The sequence below is a fragment of the Sebastes fasciatus genome, chromosome 7, assembly GCF_043250625.1.
Source record: "Sebastes fasciatus isolate fSebFas1 chromosome 7, fSebFas1.pri, whole genome shotgun sequence".
NCBI lineage: Eukaryota > Metazoa > Chordata > Actinopteri > Perciformes > Sebastidae > Sebastes > Sebastes fasciatus.
The window spans coordinates 11,989,516-12,016,998 of record NC_133801.1 but is presented as its reverse complement, the minus strand read 5'-3'; the positions used below and the strand labels follow the sequence as shown (position 1 = coordinate 12,016,998).

The 27,483-nt window shown below is 40.9% G+C and overlaps 1 protein-coding gene across 3 annotated transcripts in view; it reads left to right on the top strand.

Annotated features, from left to right (window-relative positions):
- The first annotated feature begins 4,767 nt into the window (after nucleotides 1–4,767).
- dscamb (Down syndrome cell adhesion molecule b) overlaps nucleotides 4,768–27,483 on the top strand; it is a 147,864-nt gene continuing 125,148 nt past the window's right edge. For 2 of the 3 annotated variants that reach the window (XM_074641597.1, XM_074641599.1), the window contains exon 1: nucleotides 4,768–5,748. In XM_074641597.1, coding sequence (XP_074497698.1) covers nucleotides 5,706–5,748 — 43 coding nt within the window. In that variant the 5' untranslated portion in view covers nucleotides 4,768–5,705. The remainder of the gene's footprint in view (nucleotides 5,749–27,483) is intronic. The other variant, XM_074641598.1, reaches the window with a different exon arrangement.

The following is a 27,483-nucleotide window of genomic DNA, read 5'->3' as shown; positions in this document are numbered from 1 at the left end:
GGGATAATGTACAGCGAGCCGGTCATTGTTGTGAAATAAATCCCAACAGGGCGATACGGCATCCCGTCACAAAGTGTAAGACCCCATTGTTTATTTCACAACAATGACCCGCTCACTGTACATTATCCCGCTTATTACACGGCTACTTACTTATGAAATCAATAATTTGACACATAAATGGTCCGCCAGAGTCCGACATCAGAACTGCGTCCATAGCAACGGTCTGTTATACATACGGTCTGCTACAAAGAAATAACAAACCGTAGAATGCAGTGATTGACCAATCAAAATCGAGTATTCAGCAAAGCCGTTTTATAGAGAGGAGTAATGTCTACCTGAGCAGAAAATGAAGTCACTCTCCCTTTGTGAGTGTTGTAATCTGAGCTTCTCTGTGGTTTGTTTACATAGCCAGGTCGGCGGCACATGCCTTTTTAGTGCATGTTAGTGCATGTGAGCGTGCCCAACCGGCTAGCTCATGGCTGCTGCTCTGCACTGAGATCATATGGTGGTTACAGCTGCTAACGTCACAGTGTAGCACCCACCGTCCAGCTGGCTCAGCCATCGCCATGTTGAGAGCCGAGTGGTGGCAATAGATATGCTCTGAATATCATATTGAGAACCTTTAAAGTTAATGCAGTAAGGTGCAGTGATAATAATAATATCCCATCCCTAAATTGCACATCTGATAGAACACCAACACACTGATAAAGAAAACCTCCCTGATATTAAGATGCAGTTTATCTTTGACTCAGTTGCTCCAAAATCCTTCTTTAGGTCATCTACATCCATTCATCTACATCTTCTTTGTTTTACCATAAATTTGGATTGTCAGATAGTCTTCCTCCTTAACATTTTGTATATTAAGTGAATTCACCTACAGACTTCGGCAGCCTTTACACAGAATGATTTCACACATTACATTGCAGTGTGGGATAAATTAAAATACTGCAACTTCCGCTGATATAACTGCTACCGCTACTCTGATTAATGTCTTATTTTATCGCTCATGATGAAGTTGGCAGTAAAATAAAGAGCACCGAGCACAGATCCCATGCCAGTGTGAGTATAACCGTCAGAGGAGTCACGACCCGGGGTGAGCAGTGTTCATGAATCGTCTCACATGTGCTCCACTTCTTCCCTTGTATCCACACACTGACATGGTGGCACATGTAAACACACCCACAGACAGACACGCATGCATGGCCACACAGCAAGGCCAAGACTGTCTGCAGCAGCCCCAGGGCCTCATTGTCACATTCACTTACCATTGTTTAGGCATCATGCTGGGGGGCCATAATGAACTACACCCTTTTCCTCCCCACTACCCACACAGTAAACTCAAAACCCCACCAAAAATCCACTCTACTCATATTCAAAACATGGCTGTGGACAAACTGAATTATGTTACTTTGGCCATCTATGCTTATATCATGTAATATATCTGACCTGTTGTCACAAGGATATGTGATGACAGAACGCTGTGATTGACCAATCAGAATCGAGTATTCAACACAGCCGTGTAATAAATACCATAATGGGCTTTAAATTCAGAGTATAAGTGAAAGTAATTTATCCCAATAAGGACATTAATATTGGCTCCGCAGTTTGAAAACATGCCGACATGCCTGAATATAATCTGTTAGGGGTTTACCACTGAATACCTCAGCCCACTGGTCACAAGGTCAAGGCTCTCGTCTTCAGAGTGAAAATCAAGGTATTGTCTTTCACATCACAAGTAGCACGTTCAGTCGTACAGCTGTCTGCTGGGTGTAAGTGCTAAACACCAGCACCTGTTTTCCATAAAGATGGAAGAAGTCCCTGTGTGCCATCAACAGAAGCATCACCGCGGTCAGCTAAATGGGATCTTTTGTATCGGAGCTATATTGTGCTATGATGCTTTCTGTTCTTGTTATTTATCGTGTGTCGGGGATTAGATTGTACCTTAATGCATGTGTTATTAAAAGCTTCCCTCGTAGAGTTGGATATTTGTGGACACAAAGAAGGAGGCAATTATTTTTTAATTACAGTTTTTAAGGTGAAAGGGCGATTAACCCTCTCTAACCAAATATTAGACACTATATATGGATCAAATTTAAGTCATACTATACTTATTAAGGCCAAATTATATAGATTTTCTCAACTTTTAATATCAGTAATTTGAGCAACACACCTGCTGTCATTTGGTCGTTGAAAGGTCATTCGGTCAGTGTTGATGTTACTCTGCATGCGTTTGTTTGCTGTCAAACACACATTGTGAAACTGTGCTTATACTGGGCAACTCCCATGTATGGAGTGTGTACAGTGGTGTGAGTGTGTATATACTGTACACACAGTATGCAGCCCCCCCTGCCATTGTTGCCCTAGCTTATACAGTATGTGCATGGGGTGAAAAGAGCTCCTCTTTTCTGCTTAAATGACGCCAGGGCTTGATTGTTCCATTTGTGGTTAGCATTAGTTTCCACCTCCCACGCAAACAATTCTAACCTTTTGATATGCATTTCTTTACTTACTCCATTTCTTTCTTTTAATTTTGGCTTCTCATAAAAATCCTGTTTGCTGAGCTAGATTATACCAATGCTTCATTTCCCCTCAAAATGTCAGATGGCGCCCTCTAATTCCACGGATCCCCTCTCCCAATCCCTTGAGCCCACAGTTGGATCTTTTTTCCGCCCTCTTTTGGGTTATGTTTGTCTTTGCTGGCTGTTAATGTCACCTTCAATGGCAAAAAAAAAACTTCTCTAGGCTGAACCAAGGAAAATTACTACTGCGGTTTCCGATGTGGTTGATTACCTGTAGGGCATGAATAGGCGTTTGCCTTTGGCATCATGTAGTCCTTGGACTTTACAGAGGTGCCCTTGAATCCTTCGTGATGTAAATGTACAGTATATACCCATATACAACTGTAACAGGGCAGTGCTGAGAAGCAGAATGAGCATCTTGTGAGGAAAAACAAAGGTCTGATAAACCTGCATCCTCTCTCTTAAATCATCATATCTCACAGTCTGCTGCTGCTAATGAACTTACTTGCCCATCCATGCCAAGAAAACACCAGCGCAGCGCTCCTAATCCACTCTAAATGACAGGCAGGATCTCTGACCCACTGCCCTGATTCACCCGTGTTTTCTCCTGCAGCGCTACAGACTTCGACTTGTTTGGGTTTATCTTACGGCTTAGGGGCAGGAAAAAGTAAGTAAAATGATCCTCTTACTTAATCAAACATACATTTTGGTGTAACAGTAGTTAAAAAAGGAGGACATCTGTGATTGAAAGAATTTAAATTTGGCTTTTGCTGAATAAAAACAGAAGTAAGAAAAAAAAAAAGAGAGAGCCATACCATTTAAAGGCGAGCTAGAACAGTGTGTTCTGGTGCAGACTTCAGCAAATGCAGAGCTGCTGCACTGGAGTGAACACTGTCAGAGAAAGACAGAAAATGGGCTGATCAAAACATTAGGAAAACGTAAAGTCATGCCTCCATCTTTCCCAAACCCACAGAGATTACACTAATTAGCTCTTTTAGACAAACATATATGCAACTACACCTGAGTTGAGCATTTATATCACCAGGAATATGATGAGGACAGACTGACGTGACACATACCACGTATTGTTTTTTTCTATTTATTTTCCTTTGTACACATTCAGAATTATAAAGATTCTCTCCTCCAGTCCAGATATAAGAGCAGAAAATGAGTATCCCGGGGTAAATAAACAGGATTTCACTTTCAGTAGCCTATATTCTGTCATGTGGAATAGAGAATGACTGCCCTGCTGGTTATATCACATTCATTGTAACCGGGCTCTGTGGACAGGCCCACAGGCTTCCACTGCCTACTACAGCTACACCCTTGACTTCAAGGCAGGCATTAAAATGGAGGGGTGGTGGTGGTGGTGGATTATGGGGTTGAGGGAGGCGGTATGGTGTGTGTGTGTGTGTGTGTGTGTGTGTGTGTGTGTGCCTTTGGGGTGGGGGATGTTTTAGTTTAACCCTGTATTTTCTGCAACCACTGACAAAATGTGTCTATCTTCTATTCACACAATTGTCAATTAATTTAAAAGTGTGATGCAAATTAAACCAAAAAAAAAAAAAGCATCATGTATGCACTTAAATGAATGCAAAACATGCCTCATTGGATGTCCTTGTAGAGATTTCCCTTCCTACAGGGAACTCTCTCTCTGTTCATATCCGTATAGTCTTTATAGCTTATTTTGAATATTGTATATTGGTAGAAATTAAAATTGTTTTATTCTTATTTTATTCTAACGTTTTTATCTATTCTTTTGTTATTATACTGTTAGTAACTTGCACCAACAAAACCAAAGCTAAATTCCTAGTGTATACCTCTTACAGCTGGCAATAAACACCATTCTGATTCTGATTCTGATGTCCTTGTAGATTTCCATTCCTACAGGGAACTCTCTCTCTCTGTTCATATCCGTATAGTCTTTATAGCTTATTTTGAATATTGTATATTAGTAGAAATTAAATTTTTTTACTCTTTAATTCATTCTAACGTTTTTATCTATTCTATATTGTTATTATACTGTTTTGACTTGCACCAACAAAACCAAAGCAAAAAATCCTAGTGTATGCCTCTTACACCTGGCAATAAACACGATTCTGATTCTGATTCTGATCAGAATTAGAATCAGAATGAGAATTCTGTATAATTCTGATTCTGAATTATAGAGAAATACCATATATTGGTTTAATTCAAGCCAAATCTGGTGTATATAGTGCGGTATACTGAGTGCACCTGCAGACATGCGCTTCTCTGTTTGGAGCCGGTTGCATCTCCGTGCGTAAAAATGTTCTCCAAGGTGCTTCAGTGCGTCAGGTGCAGCAGCTCATTTCCTTAATGCAAATGCCCCACAGTCAGTCAGTCACACACTCTCACTTCCAGGAGCACCTTGCCCTCCTCAGGAGCGACCGGTAACCGCCTCTGCTCCTTTAAGGCAATGAGGAATTAAAGCAGTCTGCAGGGGGAGAAGGAGAAGGCAGGAGGGTTATTATTGTGTGTAATGCTCAGAGAGCCAGTAGTAGTGGTGCGATTAGAGAAGCGGCAGCGGGGAAGATGCGCTTGCTCGCCTCTTGCTGGACGCTCAGAGGCGATGAAGATGATCTGACTTTGGAGTCTCAGAAGAAAAAAAATCATTCTTCTACCACCACCACCCTCTCCCTTCTGTTTGCTTCTTTGCTCTTTTAGTTATTTTTTAATTTGAAACATTTCCCCACCTCTCTCCCCTATAAGGATGATCCATCAGTCAGGGTTTTATTTAGGATTTTTTTTTTTTTAAGAAAAGATTTAGTTTAGTTTTTTTTTTTTTTTGTGTTGCATTCATTTTTTTTTGTTTCGGTCGTACCCGGCTCTGACTCAGCATCACCAGACACACCTGGGCTTCTTCACCCCCTTCAGCATCCTTTAGAATAAAGCAGCAAGACGCGGAGCAGCAGAGAGAGAGGAGGAGGAGAGTCTGAGCACACAGCTCTCTCCAGCTCTCCAAGACTATCACACAGGCGCGTTTTTCTGTTCCAAGCGCAAAAGTATAGAAGGAGATATTAAAAAGTAGATACTTGGACCGGTTTGCATCAAGACAGTGGCAAATGTTTAACCTTACCCCAAGCGCACAGAAGAGAAACCCAGGGAGGCACCGGTCGGAGGAAGAAGAGAAAGCATAGCCTTGGGGGGGATTGAACGGAGCAGGGCATGTGGATATTGGCTTTTATCTTTTTCCAGAGCATCTTGAATGGTAAGTTCATCTTTTTTTTTATTATTAGCACTCATTACCTATATTGCAGGAAGGAGAATCACAGCTAAGACAGCTAAGTGACTGGAGAAGGGAGGATGGAGATGGAGGTCACCTGTGACCCACATGAAATGGATTTTATATGCTTGTCAAAAGGCTGACACCCTTGATAGAGAGGAGAGAGACAAGGCGAGGCATGTTTTAAATCCTTCAAGCAACATCTTCTGGCCTTCACATATATACATCCTGAGCCATGAGAAATACAATTATGTTTGTTTTTGGGGCCTGTATTTAATTAATTGATTATATATGATATTAAAGATTCAAGTTTTAATTGTTTTTTCATTTTGCATCCACTGGATGTAATTTCTGTTTTTATTTTGACGCCTAATGATACTTATTCTGTCACAACCTTGCTCCACTGTGGCCCTTAGTAATAAGTGACGTATTTGATATAATGGACATTTGGTTTAACCCCTTCCCCCTCCCCCACAGTGAGCATATTTTTCAAGTTTAAAGTGGCCTAAATGAATGTAATGCATTTAAATTGCTCAATTTATACACATATTTAAGAATCAGTAATCCATATTTTCATTTTGAATGTATTTGATGTAGAATATTCAAATGTATTTATGCTTCTGTCAGAGTGTTTCCAACATTTTGTCACCAATTTGAATACTTCTTTGTTATTTACCTTTCAAATTTAGTTTGTATAAAGAGAAAATTAGCACCATTAGTTCAAATTGTTCATGTTAGTTATCATGAAAATATATATTTATTTTCTTTTTTTAAAGTGTCATGAAACAGATTCCACAGAGGTCACTTTTTTTTATTTCACAAGTAGTTCACAAACGCACACCAAAATGTGAAATAAATTTTCCAGTCAAATAGCCGAAAGTCTCATTCTCCATTCAAATACTGTATTCAAACACCCACATTTGGTTGTGCGTCTTGTCTCAGTTTTCTTGCACACATGTGTATTTGCGTGCATGTGCACCAGTGCACACATGCATGCGGCTGACACCGCGCATGCATATTTGTGTGCTCATATAGTGTATCTATAATCAATAGCAGAAAATTGATACAGTTTATTGCATTCACTTATTGGCCGGAGCCCCCTTCTACAGGGAGGGATTATGGCTGACTGGGTGTGTATGAAAACAGGGGAGAGTCGAAGAAGGAGAGGGAGAAAAGAAAAGAAAATGGAAACATGTCTGTGAGAAAACACATCAGGGTGACAAGATGGGGATTGTTCACATATTGAAACCAAATCAAGCCCGCGGTCGGCTGCATTTATATTAAAGGGTCAAGCAAAGCTGAATTCACAAAGCAAAAAATTTGGTGATTTTACAGGTAAAGAATTAATTTAACCACATCGAGGGGCTGTGATATGATACGGCGTGTCCCCAAAATGGATTTTCCCTTCTGGCTGGGATGATAAAATAAGGCTTCGAAATGGATTTTTGTTTCTGTGTCGTCGCTTTTTCAATGGCGAGGCAGTCGGTACCGTTTATTGACACTGACTCCATATAAAATGGTATCTCCCTCAGCCCAGCTTGCGCTGAAACTCATAAAGGAACAATAAGGAATCCTCATTAATCATAATCATCTGACTCTGACATTAGATCAACTGCCATGCAAGATTGTGTCCGTTTATTGCATAAGGGATTATTGAGGAGGCCTGGTGGCAAACAACTGATAGGGATTAAGCAGCAAGACGGCGTTGAGTGCAGACATTACACTTTTTGTGTTCGTCATTCGCGCTGCAATCGTGGTAGTTTTTTTTTATCACATTGCTGTTTGCGTTGTCATTTGATTTCTCCGTCCCTGTACAGGAGCGTAGCTGTGTGACTTTGTCCTCTGCGGTTGGATGTTTTGTTGATTATCATGAAAATGAGGTGTTCGTCGGCTGAGCAGGCGTTGTCAGAATGAATGAATGACCTTGTAGATAGAAACCAGCACAGCGATTGGATTCCAGACAATTCTTGCTGTTTCAGAGTTGGGCCTATCACATGCTCACTGGCCTGTCTCTATGGTAACCTCCTTAACGGGTGTCAGGGGCTGCGTCCGAAAACGTTCACTCTATATGGGGGTAGAAAACTATATGGTGGTGTTGTTGTGTGGTGGCAAAAAAACAATATCAAACACTATTCAGATCATTCAGAATCATTCAGAATCTGTGGTGCTTGTTTACTATCTGGGGGGATTATTTATGTTTGGTATAATAATGCTTCTAGGGCTGCCCCCTCTTAGTCGATTAGTAGACTAATCTGTCTTTTTGGTCTTAGTTGACTAAGATTTCTTTAGTTGATTAGTCATTTTTTATGCTTTTTTTCATGCTAAATGACTTATTTCCAAGAAACTCATGAGCACATCTCTTGTAAAGACAAGATTTAAAGTGGTGCTTTTATGTGATTCTTTGTAGAGAAACTCCGTTTTGCAGATCTGTCGATTAAATCAACGAATCGATTAGTCGACAAAATCATATGAGTGCTAGTCAACTAAAAATGTCTTTGGTCAAGGACAGCCCTAAATGCTTCTAAGACAAATCGGACACCACTACAAAATGGCAGACCACGGAAATAGTGGACCATACAGGGAATGAAATTGGGAGTCTGGCTCTTTTTCGCAAACTGTGTTGACCCAGAAGTACTTGATTAGGAGCTAATAATAATACTAATAATACTAATAATAATAACTTTGATTTATATAGCGCCTTTCAAGAAACCCAAGGACGCTTAACATAGACATAAATAGGAACATAGTAGTAGCTAGAGGCCATAGGCCTTGTTGAAGAGGTGGGTTTTAAGAAGTCTTTTGAAGCTGTCCAGAGATGGGGCGTTGCGGAGCTCTATGGGGAGAAAGTTCCAGAGGGTGGGGGCTTTCACACTGAAAGCTCTGTCCCCAAAAGTTCAAATCACATCCTGTTACATCAGCATGTCCATACAGTAGCTGATAAGTGGGGTTCTTTTCCACATTGCATTGTGGTCATTTCACTGTACTTACGTCAGCTTAAAGCTTGGGTTAGTAATGTCGAGAAACTAGCAAGAGGACGCTAGATTTAAAAAAATTATCCAACCTAAAAACCCAGCCCAGTGTTGGCAACTCTTTTCTAATGAACGTAGCTAGCAGCACTAGCTCCAAAAGTCGCTAAGTCTAGCGAGAAAGTCGGCAACACTGACAGTTCGTCACTTCAGGCCTCCTTCCAAAGCCACTCCCCCACTATTATCATTATGAACGTAAACATATTAGGAACATAAGTAAAGGATAATGAGCAGCGAGCCGGTCATTGTTGTGAAATACACTCCGACAGGGCGATGCTGACCCGGCTCGAAGCGGAAGGGTCTTGCATCACCGCTTATTACACGGCTCCTTACTTAAGAAATCAATAATTTTACATAAAGATGGTCCGCCAGAGTCTGAGTTCAGAACTGCGTCCATAGCAACGGTCTGTTATAAAGAATTAACGGACGTAGATTCCCTGTGATTAACCAATCAGAATCGAGTATTCGCGCGGCAGATAGCCTGTCCAATCATTACATTAGGGCCGAATGAAATGATGGTGATGATGGACGGGTTTATTACAGCGGGATGTAATGAGAATTTGAACAAATATAACATAAAGATGTTTTTTGAAGAACAGTACCAACCCTAGCTTTAATGGATTCTGCAACCAATGAAAAAAGACAGAAAATAGATACACACCTGCACAATGTTCACAAAATGTCAAATTTTAATTGCTTTCATTATGGAAATCATTGCAATTGATTTATCATTGCAAGTTATCTCAAAAGGTAGCAAAAGACAACCACAGTCCTTAGATTACTCTTCAGTCATAATCAAAAAAACATTAAAAAAATGTTAAATCTGACATGTTCTGCCGCCAACAGGCACATTTTTTTCTCGTATTTTATCATGCTTTTGCTATTTCCTGTGCCTATCAAAGTAGAATCTATGAATCCAGTCATCAGAACAGGAGAGGAAACATATTAAATATCTCTCCCTGAAAGCTGCCTCTAGGCAAAACCACAGCAAGCTAAACTGGCCTATTCAAATTCTCATTGCAAAGACATAACGAGACAAGGCTTCTCGCACAGTCCCGGCGAAGACTGCGATGATTTGTAGACATACACACGGCTTAACCTGACGCTCGTGACTTAAAAAGGGGCTTATCTCGTACGTCTTCAAATAAATGAACATTTACGCAGAGGTCAGGGGATCACGCAATCAAATTTTGATCTCAATTAGCTGTGACATTTCTCGGGGTAAAGGCAGGTCCACTTTGAAATAAGGAAGCTCTTCCAAAGCATCTAGCCCAGTGTAGCTTACAGTACAGTAAATAGCTGCCAACATCAGTTAGCCTGCCAATTTTACATGACCCCACATTATTAGCAACCTGAAACACTGGATGAAAATGCTACAGGGACCGGGGTGGATAGATAGATTGAACTTGGCTGCGAGTGGAGCGGGCAAACCGGATTTTTTGCATGGCAATAAATCTACATGAGGCACGAGGCGATGAAGGCGGCGCACTGATGAGAGCCCCATTTGTTGGAGCTGTGAGGTGATTCTCAATCCTGTGTAAAGACGACCAAAGATCAGCGGCCTCGCCGTGGCCACAGTAAACGGAGTGACCAGCCGCACGCCGCACTCCCAGCCATTAGTCTGTTTACTAATCACCAATTACGGTTTGGTTGCAGAAGCGCTATCACAGCTCATGAAATTAAATTACCCCATGAAAACACGTAGCGTACAGCCAAGTGATAGATCATCTTGTGCAGTCTCGCTCTGATATGAATACCTAATGGGCTAAATTAAGTTTACAAACCCACTTAACTCTTGCTCACTTGTGTGAGTTATAAGAGGGTTTGTTGGGTTACAGTCTGAACTCAGTGTGTGATTCCAGTTGAAAGGGCTGCTAATGTTGGGTAATGGATACCCTGATGTGTGATCATAATAGATATCCCCTAGTTCATACATCCCAGCTGTATAATGAGGGCTACTCTACTGTACCGTACCTCCTCGAGCCTGTCTAGCTCTCTAATTAGGAGCAAGCTTTGGCGACTGTGTGTGAGTGTGAGTGTGTGTGTGTGCTGCGTTTCACCCAATGTAAAATCTAATTACCGATCACACTGTGTCTGTCTGGATTCCACTGAATCAGAGGTGTAATTGCGCAAGCCCGCGTGTAAATGTCTCTTGCATTAAAATGTTAACGATATCATTTAGCATCTGCGGGGAAGAGCAGAGAAGCCCTCAGCGCCCAGATGTAGGTGTTTGATCATGCGTGCAAAGTGAGGTTGTAGTACATCTGGCGGGGGTTTCCCTCTCAGACTGGCTTCTCAGTAGAGAGGATGTTTTTAATTCACTCAGCACCTGTCAAAGTGACATGTTATATTACCGTGCAGCGCTGCACAGGTACTGTAGCGGAGGAACGGATGTAAAAGCTTTATTTGACAGTTGAAAACAGACTAAGTCAAGAGAGAGGCACTTCTGCTCTCCTGTGCAGTGAGTGCTTCTATCTTGATTTAGTTTCAGAGATGTTTTGGAGGAAGGGTGAAAGAAGTTTAGAAAACACCTCTCTAAGACATGAGGCATATTGACCTACGACTTTCTCCCAACTCTTTCCTCGACCCATAAGTCAAGACTGTTATGTCAAGATGTACAGCCTGGTGCTGATCCATTTTATAATAGTAGTATATCAAGATTGTGGCCAACCAAGCAAGGTCTGTATTGAGAATACAAAAATCCCAAAGCTTCAGCATGTTATAATTTAGATGATACATTTCCAATCTTCATTTGAGACAGTGTGTACATCCAGAGATTATTAAGGGTGCAGCGTGTAGGATTTGGCGCGCATCCATCGGTGAGGTTGCAGATTGAAACTAACTGAAACTTCTCTCGTGTGCCAAGCGTGGAGGAGAGATACAGTGGCCGATGCAAAAACGTGAAAAGCCTTGAGCCAGTGTTTGGTCTGTCCGTTCTGGGCTACTAAAACCCAACGATTCATATTTTCAGGTGATTACACACTAAAGAAAAAATACTTATCAATATTATATTCCATTTCTGCCAATAAATCCCCCTAAATGCTACACACTGTTTCTTTAAAGGGATAGCTACCACGATATAAAGGGTTTGGCAAAATCTCAAATATATATCGTTTCATGGTATATTTCGTCACATCGACCCTACCCCTATGTTGACCCCCTAACCCTAGATTTGTCATCACTGAAAGAGGTCTGGCAAACAGCACTTTGATATGTGAATGTGAAGAGGCCAAATCATCTGCGGGTGCATTGATGATCGACATACACAGAATATAGGAGGTTGATAAATACCTAAGCTAATATGACAGTCCTTTGCAGTAATGATGAATTCACTTCTAGTTTTCATTATAGTTTATATTAACGGCGTGCGTGCCATTTAGTGCATGTGAGCGTGCCCTACTGGCTAGCTCATGGCCGCCACTCTGCACTGTGCTCATATGGCGGTTACAGCTGATAACGCCATCAAAGAGTATCGAAGCAAAGAGATGAAACTCTGCCGTTTTGTTTTTGACAACAGCTGCTGCCGCCCTTTTGAACTGAAAACGCTTATTATATTTATAATATTTTATTGTTCAACACAGGCCATTTCGGTAAAATACGACAATAGATTAGAAATAATTTTGTTTTACTTTTGTATGTCACTTTTTAGGCGGACGTTTTACTGGCGTCCGGTAGTCGCTTTCAGTCCAAAATGGTGGAAACGTAGCTTTGCTGCTGGGCACTGATGTTGCAATGGAACGAACAAATTACTTTTACTTCTTGGCGATATATGTTCTTTGACGTTCCGACTGACAGCGCCATTGCAGAAGCGTAGCACCCACTCTCCGGTTCCCCCCCAGCGTAACACTGTTAGCTCTGTCAGCACTGTTGCCGTTGTTTTCACTGTTTGCACTACTAGCTGTCGCCATGTTGAGAGCCGCGCAGAGGCAAAACATTTTTTCCCAATCTCGCATTTAGCACCTTTTAAGGTAGGCGAAAGATCGTGGTCTTGGTTAAGTATTGATTAGTCAACAGTGACGTAAAGGACGCGTCAGGGCGTTTTTACTTTACTGCAGTACCATTTAACCAAAACCACAAGCTTTAACCAAATAGAGTTTGTACATGCCGTCAATGCAGTGTTCTCTCCGCTTTAGTGTGTGTTGTACACTGCGCACTAGGCCCACAGTCCTTGTGTTGAGCTCCCCACCAGAGCTTTTGTTCACTGTGGACGACAGGTGGCGGAGGTGTGATGAGTTTGCTATCCATCACCCACAAAGACAAACATTCACGCTGGACCTCATAAATACTGCCTCTTAATCCAGTCCTCCACATACCAGGGCCGGGCTTTGAACTCGACACACTCCCAGGCCCAAGGCTGAATTGATCCCTGCGACTCCGGCCTGGGCATGATGCATGGGCCTGATGTATTGTGGCTCACTAACATGTCTACCGCTCTGTCTCTTTCTCTTTCTTCCTCTCATATTTCAAGGACTAAAACTAAATATAATCAACCAATGCATCTTAGCTCCACATCTCAATCACATTATTCAAGACCGCATTTCCAGGAGATATCTCACCGTGTTTCTGATGCTCCCCAGTCTTGAATATTAAAGTAGGCTACGGGATAACGGAGGAGGCAAAGCTGGATAGACAGAGTGACAGAAAGACAAATGGGTCCAGCTTGGTTTCTCGACACTGCTCTTTATTTTTAAACCTGGCACAGATGCTAAGATTTAAGACCAAGTTAGTGGCGGCTATTTTTAGCTGGCCATTTTTAAAGCGCTGTCATCTTGTTGGAGTTGAGGTAAAGGTGTGTGTGTGTGAAGTGTGTACAGTGGGTGCTTTATTGTGTATTTGCGGGTGTTTACATGCACTATATATATGTGGGGAGGTTTACAGAGTGTGTGTGCATGCGTACTTGCCTGTGTGTGTGCATTTAATTGGGGACCTGGGTGGGTGGGTTAGGGTGTGACATGGAGTGGAGCCACAGGAGTCTGATTTATGTCCTTCTAGCCACTCATCGATCCCCCGGCCCGGTGTGAGACTGAGTGCATTGTCAATAATCTTAGCACTTTGTGGTATTCCTAGAATTCCCAGACCTCCTCTGCTCCGACCACGGCGTGATGCTGCAGTAAGCCATCTTGTCCGAGATCAAATAAGCGGGCACGGGGCCTGGCAGCAGTGCATTTTGATTGTAGGGTAGCCTAGCAGCGAATAGATCATTCTGCAGTGGCTGCGCTGTTGAAGGAAATAGGGAATTGGATGTATTGTTCGTACAAAGGGAGGTAATTTGGACAGAGCCCTGCATGGGTCCCTAGGAGCATGTAACTGTTTACATGTTGCTAAGTGTCCCCGTAGACTGTTGCCAGGATGAGGTCTATTATGTGTCGCTCTGTGTCTCTCTATCTGGACCATCCATCCCCACAAGTGATTATGCTAATTAGTGTTTGATCAGATGATTAAATTAAAACTCGATTCATCCAAAGTACTAAATGCTCAGAATACATTTGTGTCTGCTCGGCTGCCGGGCTTCACATGGCACCTCAGCCCGCCGGTGTCCCAGCTACCGGGGGGAGAGAGGATGACCGGAGAGGAGAAGAAATTCTGCAAAGAATACCTTTTAATTCAGGCAGTGGCACATACAGAGGAGGGTTGTAATAAAGCAAGCCAGGGGGCTGAGGGAGAGAGGAGGAGAGAAACAAGGAAAAGGAGAAAATAAGGATGTGTTTTTATGTGTGTGTGGCGGGGGTGGGGTAGGGGAGGGGGGTGCTGAAAGGAGCCGTGCTGTGGTCCCCTAAGTGTTGAATAAACATGCTTGGTTTAGGGAAATGGCTGCGATAAATGTTTAATATGATAAGTCCATAAAGACGGTCAAATGAGTCTGGAGTATTAAAATGAGCATGGCACGCAGCAGCAGTAGCAGCAGCTTTAAAGGAGGAGGAAGAGGAGGAGGAAGAGGAGGAGGGGGGCTGATAATGGCAGGCAGAGCTAACAGGATGAGAGCAGCCAGCTGCTGTGACATCAACATTAACACACTCCACCAGCTGCTGGTCACAGACGTCTCCTGGACAAAACAGGGACGGCGGTATATCTTCAAAGGGCCGCCATGGCCTTGTAATGGCATTATTACCTGTACAACATTAATACTAAGGGCAGCATATTTGTATATCATTTTTCAAAATAAAGTTCAAAAGTGCTGTGAGAATGGTATCGGCTAGAATAAAAGGAGGACTTGCATTGGTGGCACAATTCAAACCAATGGCTTCTTAAAGAGAAAATACAAAAAGATGAGAAAAATTGATTTGGAATATATAATATATACAACAAACCAAAGAGAAAACTCCAATATGAAGTATCAAACAGTTAAATTACAGGGAAATTATCCTGAAATGTCTCAGTAATATCTAATAGCAACCCTGTCTCTACAAATTATGTTTATATACACTACTAATTTGCAACAGCAAATGCCACCTGAACTGTGATTTCAAGCCAACGTTTTGAATTTTATCACAGGTCCCAAAAATGTTTATACCTGCAAATATTCACTGACCACGTATTTCATTAGTTTTTCCTACATTATCTGCTCTTGCAGTTTGAAATCTGCTTGTAGTGACTAGGGAGCATGACTGTGTGTTATTGTTAACAGTTATGGTTAACCGAAACTACAATCTTTCCCTTACCTTGACCAAAGTGCTTTTGTTGCCTAAACCGAACCACTTAAGATCATAGATTGCGTATAAGAAGTGGACGTACTCACTGTGACGTCACCCACTGGTCTGTGGGCTGCGGTTTTGAAGCCACGCGTTCATCATATTGGCCGTCGCCAGCTTGATTTTTAGCTGTCGCCATCTTGTTTTTTTGCAACCAGAAGTGACACAGGAGGGTGGAACTAGAGACATTTTTTAAGCGACCAAATGTTACAATTAACTTTCATAAACTGAAAACACACTGTGAAAGGGATGAAGTTGGAAGACGAAAACACGGACAACTCCCAGACCGGACAACGCCGTGGTAGCGACCTGGCAATCACAAGGTAGCCACACCCTAAAGCATACAATGCTTTATGGTCCATTTTACTGTAAATGGGACCATAATTTACTAAAGGAGCATTATGCTGTATTGAAGAGGACTTGAAACTAGCGATTGAGACCATAAACTCATGTTTACAATGTTTACTGAGGTAATAAATCAAGTGAGAAGTGGAGTCATTTTCTCATAGACTTAGACTATACAATCAGACTTCTTTCTGCAACCAGAGGAGCCGCCCCCTGCTGGCTATTAGAAAGAATGCAAGTTTAAGACACTTCTGCATTGGTTTCACGTCTCAGAACCGCAGGTCGCCCACTGTGACGCAACCCCCAACATTTTTGGTGTCAAAATCCTGCATCTTGTACGCCCATCATCCACCCCGACCACCTTGCGTGCAATATTCAAACGTTACACATATTTGCTGTATAGTTAGCAATGATTTATTTTTCTCTAAAAATACACAGATTGAGGTGAATCTTCATTTGTTGAAATAAGGTGTTGACTTTGGCCTGTAAGCACGCAGAAGGATGAAATTCAGCACATGGTGTCCAGTTGAGAAGAGTCACCACCTAATAATTAAAAATATAAAAGCAGAACTTAAAGTGAAAAAAAGTTATTAGTGTGTGCCATGGCTAGCTGGCAGATTCAGGTAACACTAGTGAAATGAGATCCTTTAGGGCCGTCAGTGTCGTCAGTGTCAGGTCACTCTCTTCAGCAGCCTCTGATGTCGCAGCTTGTGTTCACTGAAACCTCGATTGGACATCGCGTTACCTGAGCTGGCATGCAGGTGGACAGCGGTCATGTTAAGACACCATCAACAGCAACTCTTTTGAAGGCCCTTAACCGTAATGTTTGGTGACATAATGAGGTTGGTTGTCCAGCATGTGCCATATCTACTTGTTTAACTGAGGTAAGGCCTCTGCCAACAGGCATCTGTGCAACGAGAGCGCTGCTGCTTAATCGTGTTATCAAGAGAGGCCATGCATGCTGACCATTAGATTAGTTTGGAGGCGATTTGATTATATCCACTCAAGTCTCAATGAGACATGTTAAAGTATAATAGTAAATCACAAAGAGGATCTTAAAGCTTCGAAGTTTCTGATGTTGACTGAACTATACTCGTCATCCAAAATATAGCATCTGTCATAATGATATAGGCTATTAGATTACTGACAGGCTGGCCACAGCAAAACTGAGCTTGAATCATAGCCATACAGTAATAATGGTTTGAGAACTCATTAACAGGTAGTAGACATATTTGTTGAAATGTGATATTGCTGTATAAATAAGCACTGGATATCATTATTGGATCATATAGAGAACTCCATCCATTCAGAGGCAGATGTTTACCATGTGTTCAGTGGTGTCCCAAGTAAAGCTGCAAAAATGTATCGATTAGTTGTCGACTATTAAATTAATCGCCAACTATTTTGATAATCAATTAATCGGTTTGAGCAATTTTTAAATAAAAAAAGTCAAAATTCTCTGATTCCAGCTTCTTAAATGTGAATATTTTCTGGTTTCTTTACTCCTCTTTGACAGTAAACTGAATATCTTCAAGTTGTTGATAAAACAAGACATTTGAGGACGTCATCTTGGGCTTTGGGAAACACTGATCAACATTTTTCACCATTTTCTGACCCTTTATAGACCAAACAACTAATCGATTAATCGAAAAAGATAATCGACAGATTAATCGACAATGAAAATAATCATTAGTGGCGTGGGCTGTGCGATTATTCTGTGTTATTGCGAATTTCTCTTGGTGGAATCATGTCATGGCAATATGTTTCTGTTGTCTTAAAGGGACAGTGTGTAGGATTTGGTGACATCTAGTGGTGTGGTTGCAGATTGTAACCAACTGAGTACCCCTCCGCTCACTCGTCCCTTTCCAAGACTGCGGTAACGTGTGCCGCCGAGTGCAAAACTGTGCTAACGCCGTTCACCTCGCTCAGAGGCCATTCTTTCCATAATAACACTACTTTAGGAGCAACGGAAGTCAGACGGCGGCTGACGGTACCACGGTTTTGACTCAATAGCTCACGTTACCGCAGTTTGGCGTGTCGGAGAGCTACGGTGACCTTCAGGTAACGTAAAAACTCGAAATGATCTCGATAGAGCCAGTGTTTGGTTTGTCCGTTCTGGGCTACCATAGAAACATGGCGGAGCAACATGGCGAACTCTGTGAAGAGGACCCGTTCCCTATTTAGATATGAAGGACTCATTCTAAGTTAATGAAAACACAATGATTCTTAGTTTCAGGTGATCATACACTAATGAAAATATAGTTGTGAATATCACATTCCATTTCTACTAATAGATCCTCCGAAATGTTACACACTGTTCTTTTACTTAATTACTTTACCGCTTCACCTTGATTATTCCAACTATTTCTTTCCTGACTCACCCATGGGTCTGTTGTTTCAACACATTGTGCTACAAAGCATCGTTCAAACCAGCTCATCTTAGACTATATTAAAGGTCACAACATTAGACTGGGTAAACTGCGGCAAAATGTATAAAAACAACATACAAGACATCTCCATTTGATCCGTCTAGATGTAAGCGTGATATACTAGCTGCAATGATGTGCTGGAACCAGCAGATGCAGGATATATACTGTATAGTATGTGATGCTGTCATATTTTGTGGAGAAAAAATGTTTTTCTTTTCTAACTTTGAAGCTCCTTGGGGGGGAACTGAGTCGGGGCATTCAGAGTTCACATTTTATTCAAACACTCAAAATGAGTTATTTAACGTTTCAGACTTTGATTTGACAGCAAATCGAATATAATCAGTTTGATTATGTTATATGACTCTTTATGATTGTTGTGATCTCCACCATACATACATCAGACTGCATTCAAAAAGCTACTGCTCGTCTTTTTGGCAGTCTCTGTGTGTTACCACCGATGATGCACCTCGCAAGAATAAATCAACCATAAAAATATTTATAAATATATCCGCACCGTTTTTCAAAAGGATTAGCATTAGCTCTCTATAAATACATAGTTTTTCATTCTTGTTAATTAGGTTGAGGAGAGGCAACACCACAGTGCTGCTCTCCTGAGTTCTCGGTAAAATTAGAAAATTATTTTAATTAATAGGTAAGATTGCAGGTGTTGAATCTTAAATAATGTGTAATAAGTTCCTTCTAATTGCAGCGGCTGTTGTAGGAGTTTCTAGGTTCACACTCATAGTAAACACACAGTGGATCTATGCGACACTGAATGCAATCTTTGTTTTATTTACTTTATTACAGTCATGGGTTTCCCTGTACGTCCTAGTGCGCTGGTTACATCACATAGCAATATTAGATTTGCACTAGTGGAAGGTTTTATTCATCATCATCAGCAGTAGAGGGAGCTGCTATAGTTTGCTACAGTATAATCCCTCATCAGATCCTCTCTCATGCACTCATCATCATCAGCCGCAGCATAATTTAGACATCACTGTCTTTATCGCTCAGTTTTACTAAAGTGAGAAACAGTCCAGGGTCTCTGGCTTCCCCTTGATGAGACAGGCAGCCACTCTGGCCCATTTAAGACGTGAAAATAGACCGGGGAGGAGGAGGAGGAGGAGGCTCATCTGCTGTGGGGGACTCGTTTTAGCGTTGCCCGCCCCTCCTAGACATCAGAGGACAGATCTGTCGGTGTGGATCAGCAGCTTGCACACAGCCAACCCTTTCTACTGTCACAGCACTGCTTAATATTCATGAGAGCAAATTGGAAGACAGTCATTTAACTTCCGTGCATGGTGTATTGCCTCTGGGCAGATCAGATCAGCGGGAATGCTTACTCATACTGGACTGCCCGGGCCTGAAGGGTTGTTGTCTGCCTGTCTCAGAACTTCTAGCTGCTATATGTTATTTTCAGGTTAATGGCCTTTGATAGATGGCTAGATTAATTAGATTTTATATTTATTTTTTTAATTCATTTAATCAGTTTAAATGAAAAAGAAAATTCCTGTACACTATATTTCAAATTTGGGTCATGCACAGGTCAAAGTCCTCTAGCGACCGCAGTAATTAAGACAGGAGCAGGAGTGGAAGTCAGGCGCTGTAGTATAGATAGCGTGAAACTTGGTCGTGTCTAAGGGAACCCACAAATTGCGAAATCTGATCTGAGATCTGCAAAAACTCTTGCAAGACTCGCTGCCTGGCGACTTATCCTAAGATTAACTATGCGAGGGCAATGACTGACCTTGACAATCTCACGAGAGTTTCCCCAGTTTGCTGGTTCCCTTCTAGACATGACCATGAAACTCCATATCAGGTGAGGTCAGGGGTGATGGATGCAACAAAAAATACAGGTGATTCACCCGGGGTTCACCATCCCGTGTGAAATCAACAATATGTTGTATCACTTTCACTTTTGAAACGTAATTATTTTAAACCAAAACATGTTTTTTCCCCCTGAACTTGATTATGTTTTTTTTTGCCTAAACCTAAAAAAGTTGTAGTTGTGTTGCCTAAACCTAAAGAAGCCATTTTGTTGCATTCAAAACGTTTCATTCAGTTTTACGTGTTGATTTTCAGTTTCCCTTTCACATTTACATCGTAGTAGGCCCCTACTGACCCACATCTATTGTGCTTATAGCAACTAATAGCGCCTATTTAATGGCCTGATAACAGTCGAATTGGGTGCATTGTTAGCTGCCGTTAACACAGCTTGATTACATCATACCAATGCTGCTATCCATAAATCCACAGAGCAGGAACAGGAATTTGTTAAGGTGAAAAATTGCCGTGGCTACTGTGAGTCTTGAATGTGAGCGGGGGCCCGGTATGATCTCCACATCCAGGCAGACTTGCCCTGAGGGCACAGAGCAGAGAGTTGCTTTAATTACCCAGGGTTCCCGCTGTCACATTGTCACTGCGAAGCACCCGGTGCCACGCTGCCATGCGGTGCCGAGTCCCCCTACCGCGGCGGCGATGACAACTCAGACAATGGCTCTGCTCGCTCAACAGATGCAACGCGAGTGCCCTCTGAAATATGGGAAGCTGAATCAATCCCACTGTCTCTCTGATTCTCTCTTTGCCTCTTCGTGTTTGCTCTCCGCTGTTCTCTCTTCTTCCCATGTCAGAGAGTGTTCATGAATAGAGCCGGCGGCTGCATGAAAGACAGAATATGTAACTATGGAGTGAGAGTTAATAGGTTGTCACTAGTTTCCCATGTGGCACTGCTGGGACCATTCACGTAACGCTGCAGGTACATGAGATGCTGAAAATCTCACCAACTCTTTTGCATGCTTTGATCAGGTGTCCAAGTAGCAGTTTCCCAAAAAATAGTGTAAATGCAATCTTCCTTCTTGCGATTCATGCAAACAGCCAGTTAGTGAATTAATCTTTACCTGCTGTTCGCTCCCATCGGCATTGATTGCACGTTTATTTAAATGAAGCGCCCCAGTGGCTCTGAAAGCACACTGTCATGGTTGGTTACACCCTGTCAACTGATCAGCTCTATTGTGTGAAGGATCACAGTCCTGCATGATGCTGAACCATACAGTATAGGTGTGCGTTTGTCACATTGTACAGTAACTCTATGGGAACGTTACTGCAGCTGCTTTCCCAAAAATCACATTTTGAATAATAAATCATCAACTGTGAAAACCAGCTCAATAGAGTTTACACTAGATTTTTCTTCTCAATTCTCTTAATATTGAAAAAGAGCCAACAGATATGCTTTTGCCTTATTCTGGTGTATAAAAAGTCTGCTTAGGTTTAAGTAATCATTCTGTTTGTACAATACAATACAAATGCCAAGCAGTATGTACTGTAATGAGCATTCAGTTCACATGATGTAAGGCCTAAGATTCTAATGCAGATCGGCAAGATTGTTGAGTAAGAGCGTCTACAAAAGGTCAAATATAACAAATGTTGGATTATTGTAATGTCTTAAGAAACCCCAAAAGTCTCAAGCCATGTCACGTACATTGTTCTTTACCAGTGGGCGACTCTGAAAAGTGAAGCCAATGTGGAAGTGCCTTTAACTTGCATTCTTTCTAACATCCAGCAGGGGGCGACTCCTCTGGATGCTAAAAGAAGTCTTGTATGGAAGTCTATTAAAAAATGACCTTACTTCTCACTTGATTTATTACCTCAGTAAAAATTGTAAACATGAGTTTATGGTCTCAATAACAATAGGTCTTTTTGTACCTGATTGTTTTGTTTTTTCTTGCCCACAACTTTACTGTTTTGCTTCACTTTCATCGCTCTCATCGGCTGTTTTCCGCCCAAAAACTTACTGTGAACTACCTGCCCAGCACCAAACAGCAGACAGAGACAGTTAGCAACTTTAGCTGGGGAACATAGTGGAGCATTTAGTAGCTAAAGACCCAGATGTTTCCCTCAGGAGTTGGTGGAGACCAAAACTGATCTAAAAGGACTGGGAATATTGGACTTACATCCGTCTCACATAACCACTGGTAGGCCTGAACAATCGAAAATTGCATTGTGTAAATATTTTGTGAAAGCACCAATGATCAACCCTACAATATTGTCGCAATATCGATATCCAGGTATTTGGTAAAAAATATCGAGATATTAGATTTTCTCCATATCGCCCAGCCCTAACTGCTGGATGTGTAAACAAACCACTATTTGCTAGCTACCACAATATCCATTATGTAGTTGCCTCAGATGTATGAACACTAGAAATTGCAGTAGTGCAAAAGACAATTGTAATAATGTAGAATCTCTACAGTTATGGTTGTGAGTTCAATTACAGTGTGCTAACCTACAAGTATACTAACCAAATCTATGACAATAAGGCCCAGATTTAAAAGAAAACTTCATACATTTGAAAAAGAATAAATGGAAAACATAATATAGTTGTTATAACATGACCCAGAGTCATGTGTAATCCCCCATCAATGTTTATAAGGTTGGTAATTTTACATTCTAGCTCATCTTCTGGCCCCGAAACAGAAAGATTGAAATGAAACAGCTTTTTTTCCGTCTTCACTTCTCCCTGAAGATATCCCATAGGAAAAAAAAATCACAGTCAATTATAGATGCATATAATGCATTATTGAACAGTGTCATTTATTTCACCTTTACGGTTGAGCTCATGAAAAATTATGCCAATTACTGATTTCCTCTCGGGCAATGTAGTAAGTGGTTGGGCCCTGCGGCCGTTTGTTGGGGCATGACACGGCGCTCTTTGTGAGGTCTGCGGGGGTGATGTACCTGCGTCACCGCCGGACCATTTGTGGCCTGGCTCCTGAGCTTAGTCAATTAGGAAAACGAGTAGCGCGGTGATATGCACCCTTCCACCAGAGTCCATTTCTGTTTTTTAATTAAATCAATCTCGCTATCACTCAGCCAGTCTAAATTGAGTTGCTCTCACGTACTTTTCATATGTGAAATAGACGAATATCAAAACAGCCATGACATAAATCCTAATCCAATTTCTCCGATGCCTGCACAGAATAGAAGCTTTCCAAGCAACCGCACACTTCTTCTTTGATCTACTTCCATCCAGCCCGTTTGCTATTGTGGCGCTGTAACGTTCAAAGTATCAATTAACTAAGTAGCCAAATTGTATTTGCAGAAAACTTTGATGTGTGCCAGTTGTGTCTGTCACATTTTTTTTTAATGAAGAAAATGTTTAATTTGTGCAAATAATTTTTGCAAAACAGTCTTTGTCTTCACTTACTTCCCCGAATTCCCTCCATATGATCGCTCAGTATCATCAAAGCAGGATCTCCGACAGCATTTTGCTGACACATTACAATACTAATGCATAAGCCACATTTACAAAGAGTCTTTAGTGTAATCACCAGAATATTTCAAGCATTACACACAAAGAAAATGTAACATCAGTAAAGGCTGTTTTAAAATATAGACATGAGTGATTTGAAAGTGTCTTCTCCTTCTCACTAACCTTGAGCACCGTCCATGAACAGGTGGGGTTTTGATCTCCCCCCCACCCTCATGGCTCCAGTCTGTATTATCAACAGAGCACTGAGAAGATTGATACTCCCCGTGCCAGCTGGAAAAAAGAGAATGAATCAGAATTTAATATGACTTTGATGTATTATTTTCATCTTGGCCGGTGCCACAGACCCGCTGAGAACTCAGCACACTATCCCACCGCATTTTAAAAGATTAAAATTGGCTAAAACTTTTTGATGTAAGAGACTGTACAGGAGTGTATACAACAGTTACTCTGCTGGGGGCCTACTGTACTTCTTAATATTTCATTGAAGTCAAATATGTTAAAGAACCAGTGTGTTTTCGTACCGTATTATTGTATTTCTTACTGTAATACGCTATGGGAAATTCACACAATCTGCCATTTATATTAAGATAAGATATGATATTCCTTTATTAGTCCCGCAGTGGGGGAATTTGCAGTGTATAGCAGCAAAGGGGATAGTGCAAAAAACAACATGCATCAACTAACACAGTAAAAAAAGAGCTAAACAACGTGTAACAAAATATGAACCATTTAAATAGAAGGAAGTATAAAAATAGGAGCAATATATACAGTATTGACAATAAACAGACTATTAAAAAATTGCACAAGTGGAAAATTATGTTGCACAATGAGAATGAAAAGTTGTCCTCCCAAGCCGTGTCAGGGAATTAACCCTGCCGTGACCTGGATTGTTCACTACCATGAGGGTTAGGGTTTAATCAATTCAGGGGGAAAACATTTTTTCCAGTAAAATGTTCAGTTTTTCAGAGATTCATTCACATAGGACAATGTTTTCCTTATAGGTAGGTAGGTAGGTAGAAGGGCTGACCCGAATGCTTCGACCTTTGCCATGGTAATCGATCTCCAAATCAGTATTCAAATGCTTCGGGTTTTTTTTTTGTTTCGTTTTTTTATATATAAGTATAAGTATGTAATAATAAAGTATACATTTTAAAAAAGCACATGAAATAAGCAATAATCCCACAACATTATTTATTATTCATATTCAACATTTATTATTATTGGTTATTTTCAGGTGGATATGCTATACGTTGTTTGTTATGTGTAGAGGTGCGTGTTTGTACAATAGTGTGGCAGCGGCACTGTCCCGGGAACTGAAACGGGGGAGATGGAGACAGACAGAAGAACATGTCAGCTTCTAAGCCCAAAAGAAATGGTATTCGGGACAGCCCTAGTAGATACAGTAGATAGATAGATAGACAGAGAGACGAATAGTGAGCATTGTTGCCTATTCCATTTTCCTGGTGAAATGATGGGAAAACATGCACCAAATTACATCCACAGTATCATATCTATAGAGAGTGAACATCTAACATGCACAGAAATACGTGCAGAACCAGAGGTGCATTGTTAGTCGTCACCTTGTGCAATTCACAGATGGAAGTAACAACTAGTTTTGTGCAGCAGTGAGTCAGGAATGTGCATTGTTAGCATTTACAAATGAAATCAGCATACATACAGAGACAGACAGACAGCAAGCAGAGTCCTGCTACTAAACCAAACCTGACACCTTGATACAAGCTGTGCTGCAGTATTTCACCATAGTGCTTGCAGGATGTCGATGGTTCCTTCATTTTCTGGCATGTAAAGTTAAATGTTTGAAGATTTCTATCCCATTTTAATATTAGTATTATTGATTTGCACTTCTTATTTAGCAATTGTGTGCATCTCTGTGTATCTTTGAATACTCCTGTTGACATCTCTACATACTTCGGTGTGTCTATATGTTCACTGTCCACGCAAAAGCAAATAATAAACAGTTGAAATAGATTTATATCCCAGTAGAAGTGCAAATTTGTTACAGGGACTAATAAAACAGCTACATAAGTAAACACAGTCTCAAATGTCTGTCTATTAAAATGGGCTATACTTTACTTAAGTAAAAGTAACGTTAGTAATGTAAAAATGTAGTAGTACTACAAGTAAAAGTTATGCATTCAAAACTTAAACGGTTACTTAAGTAAAAGTATTGTCTGCAATATGTTATGTTGTTTTGCAGAATCACTCCTTTCAGAGGCGATATTATTTGATATATTATATTATTGTGTTATGATTAATATTATTTATGCATTAAGTTTGTAAGCAGTATTTAATTTTGCAGCTGGTCCAGAAGTAGCAAAAAATAGAAAGTAAAGTACAAGTAAAATTACTTGACTAAATTTACTTTGTGACTTTCCACCACCGTCACTAAATATTACCATATTGCTAGCAAACAAAAATAAAAAGTACCCTTTTCTAGCTTTTATGGGTCATTTTCTTGGTCTTGTCTTTGCCATACCAACCCATATTATTAAATGTTTGCATGTCTGTTTGAACAAAGTTTCACCCATATTTAACTCTGTCAATACAGGACTTATATATACAAATAATTGTGCTAATATCCTACGATATTGTGCACACCTTCCTTCTTGTGTTTTTCCCCTCTTGAAAAATAATCCAAATTCTTAACTGTGCCAGCTTGAAATGTTAAGCCCTACTCACCACACAGGTGTTTCCACTCATTTGGCTGATTAGACCCGTCTTCAGGACTCTTCTTTAATAGTTTTGTTGCATCTGTCTTACAGCAACTTATAGTATGCCTTTCTCATTCGTATTTTGGTGATCTCAATTTAAGGAGCGAGGCACATACAAAACTCTGATAATCATAAAGAAAACAATATAAATACATTGTGTGTGTTTTTTTTTCATAGCCATCATTAAAGTCATATTTCACAATGTAATAATGCATGTGGTTAGACATCAATTATTGGACATGGCTCCCTCTTCTTTCCTCTTTCATGTTGATGAAAAAATCCACATTATCTGAATAGGTTGCATGTACCCGTTTCTGTAACACAACGAGTGCAGAGTTGTTTGCATTTCAGAAGTGGTGCAGATCTCCAATATGTCAACAGTCTTGTAGGAAAATGCTGCAGTATTGATCGTCAGTGTGCTAATAATTTTTAATGAGTATTCCTAATTTGTAACAACAAATGAGTGTTTGTGTGGATGTGCGTGTGTACTGTACATGAGCAGGTCATTGGAGTGTATCATTGCTGGTTGAGAGCTGCTGGAGCAGAGAAAAGGATGGAAACGTCTGCAATTTGAAACCTTGTTAGGAATTTATGAAGTGCTAAAATGTTTTCTCCCCAGGGAGGGTCCAAGCCAGCTGCCAGTGCCACTGTAAGCCATTTAGTGCAGAGCCTCTGGGCTCGTCACCAGGCTGAGATGGCAAGCAAGATACACACACAAATACTGTATATACAAGTATTTTGGCCTGAAATACAGCAAAAATCCAGACTGTCTCTCATACACAGACGCTCAGATTGCAAACGTGCTGGCTTCATCCCTCTGAAATCAAGCAGCTGTAGATTACTACGGAGCTAATTGGTCCAACATTGACATTTATTACCCTCCTCTCCTCTGGAGAATGCTCCTGCACAAACTGCATTTAACGTCAGTCTCTTTACTGTGATGTTGGCTTGAATTAAAGCTTGAACATGATCAAGGCAGCTGACCTTATTTCATAATTGATAGTAGTTTATGTTAATTTAATGTTCCCGAAGTCCCAGGGATGGGAATACATTGATGAATCCTAAACTACCGATCATGTGCCATAAATAGAAGTGCTTACAGTGACTTTAGAGGAATACTAATTTGTGCTTTCTAATTTTTGACATTTTCATACCAAAATACCAAAAAAACCAGAATATAAAGAACCAAAAAACATTTTTTTGGGCCAAAAATCTGTAATCTCTGCTCCA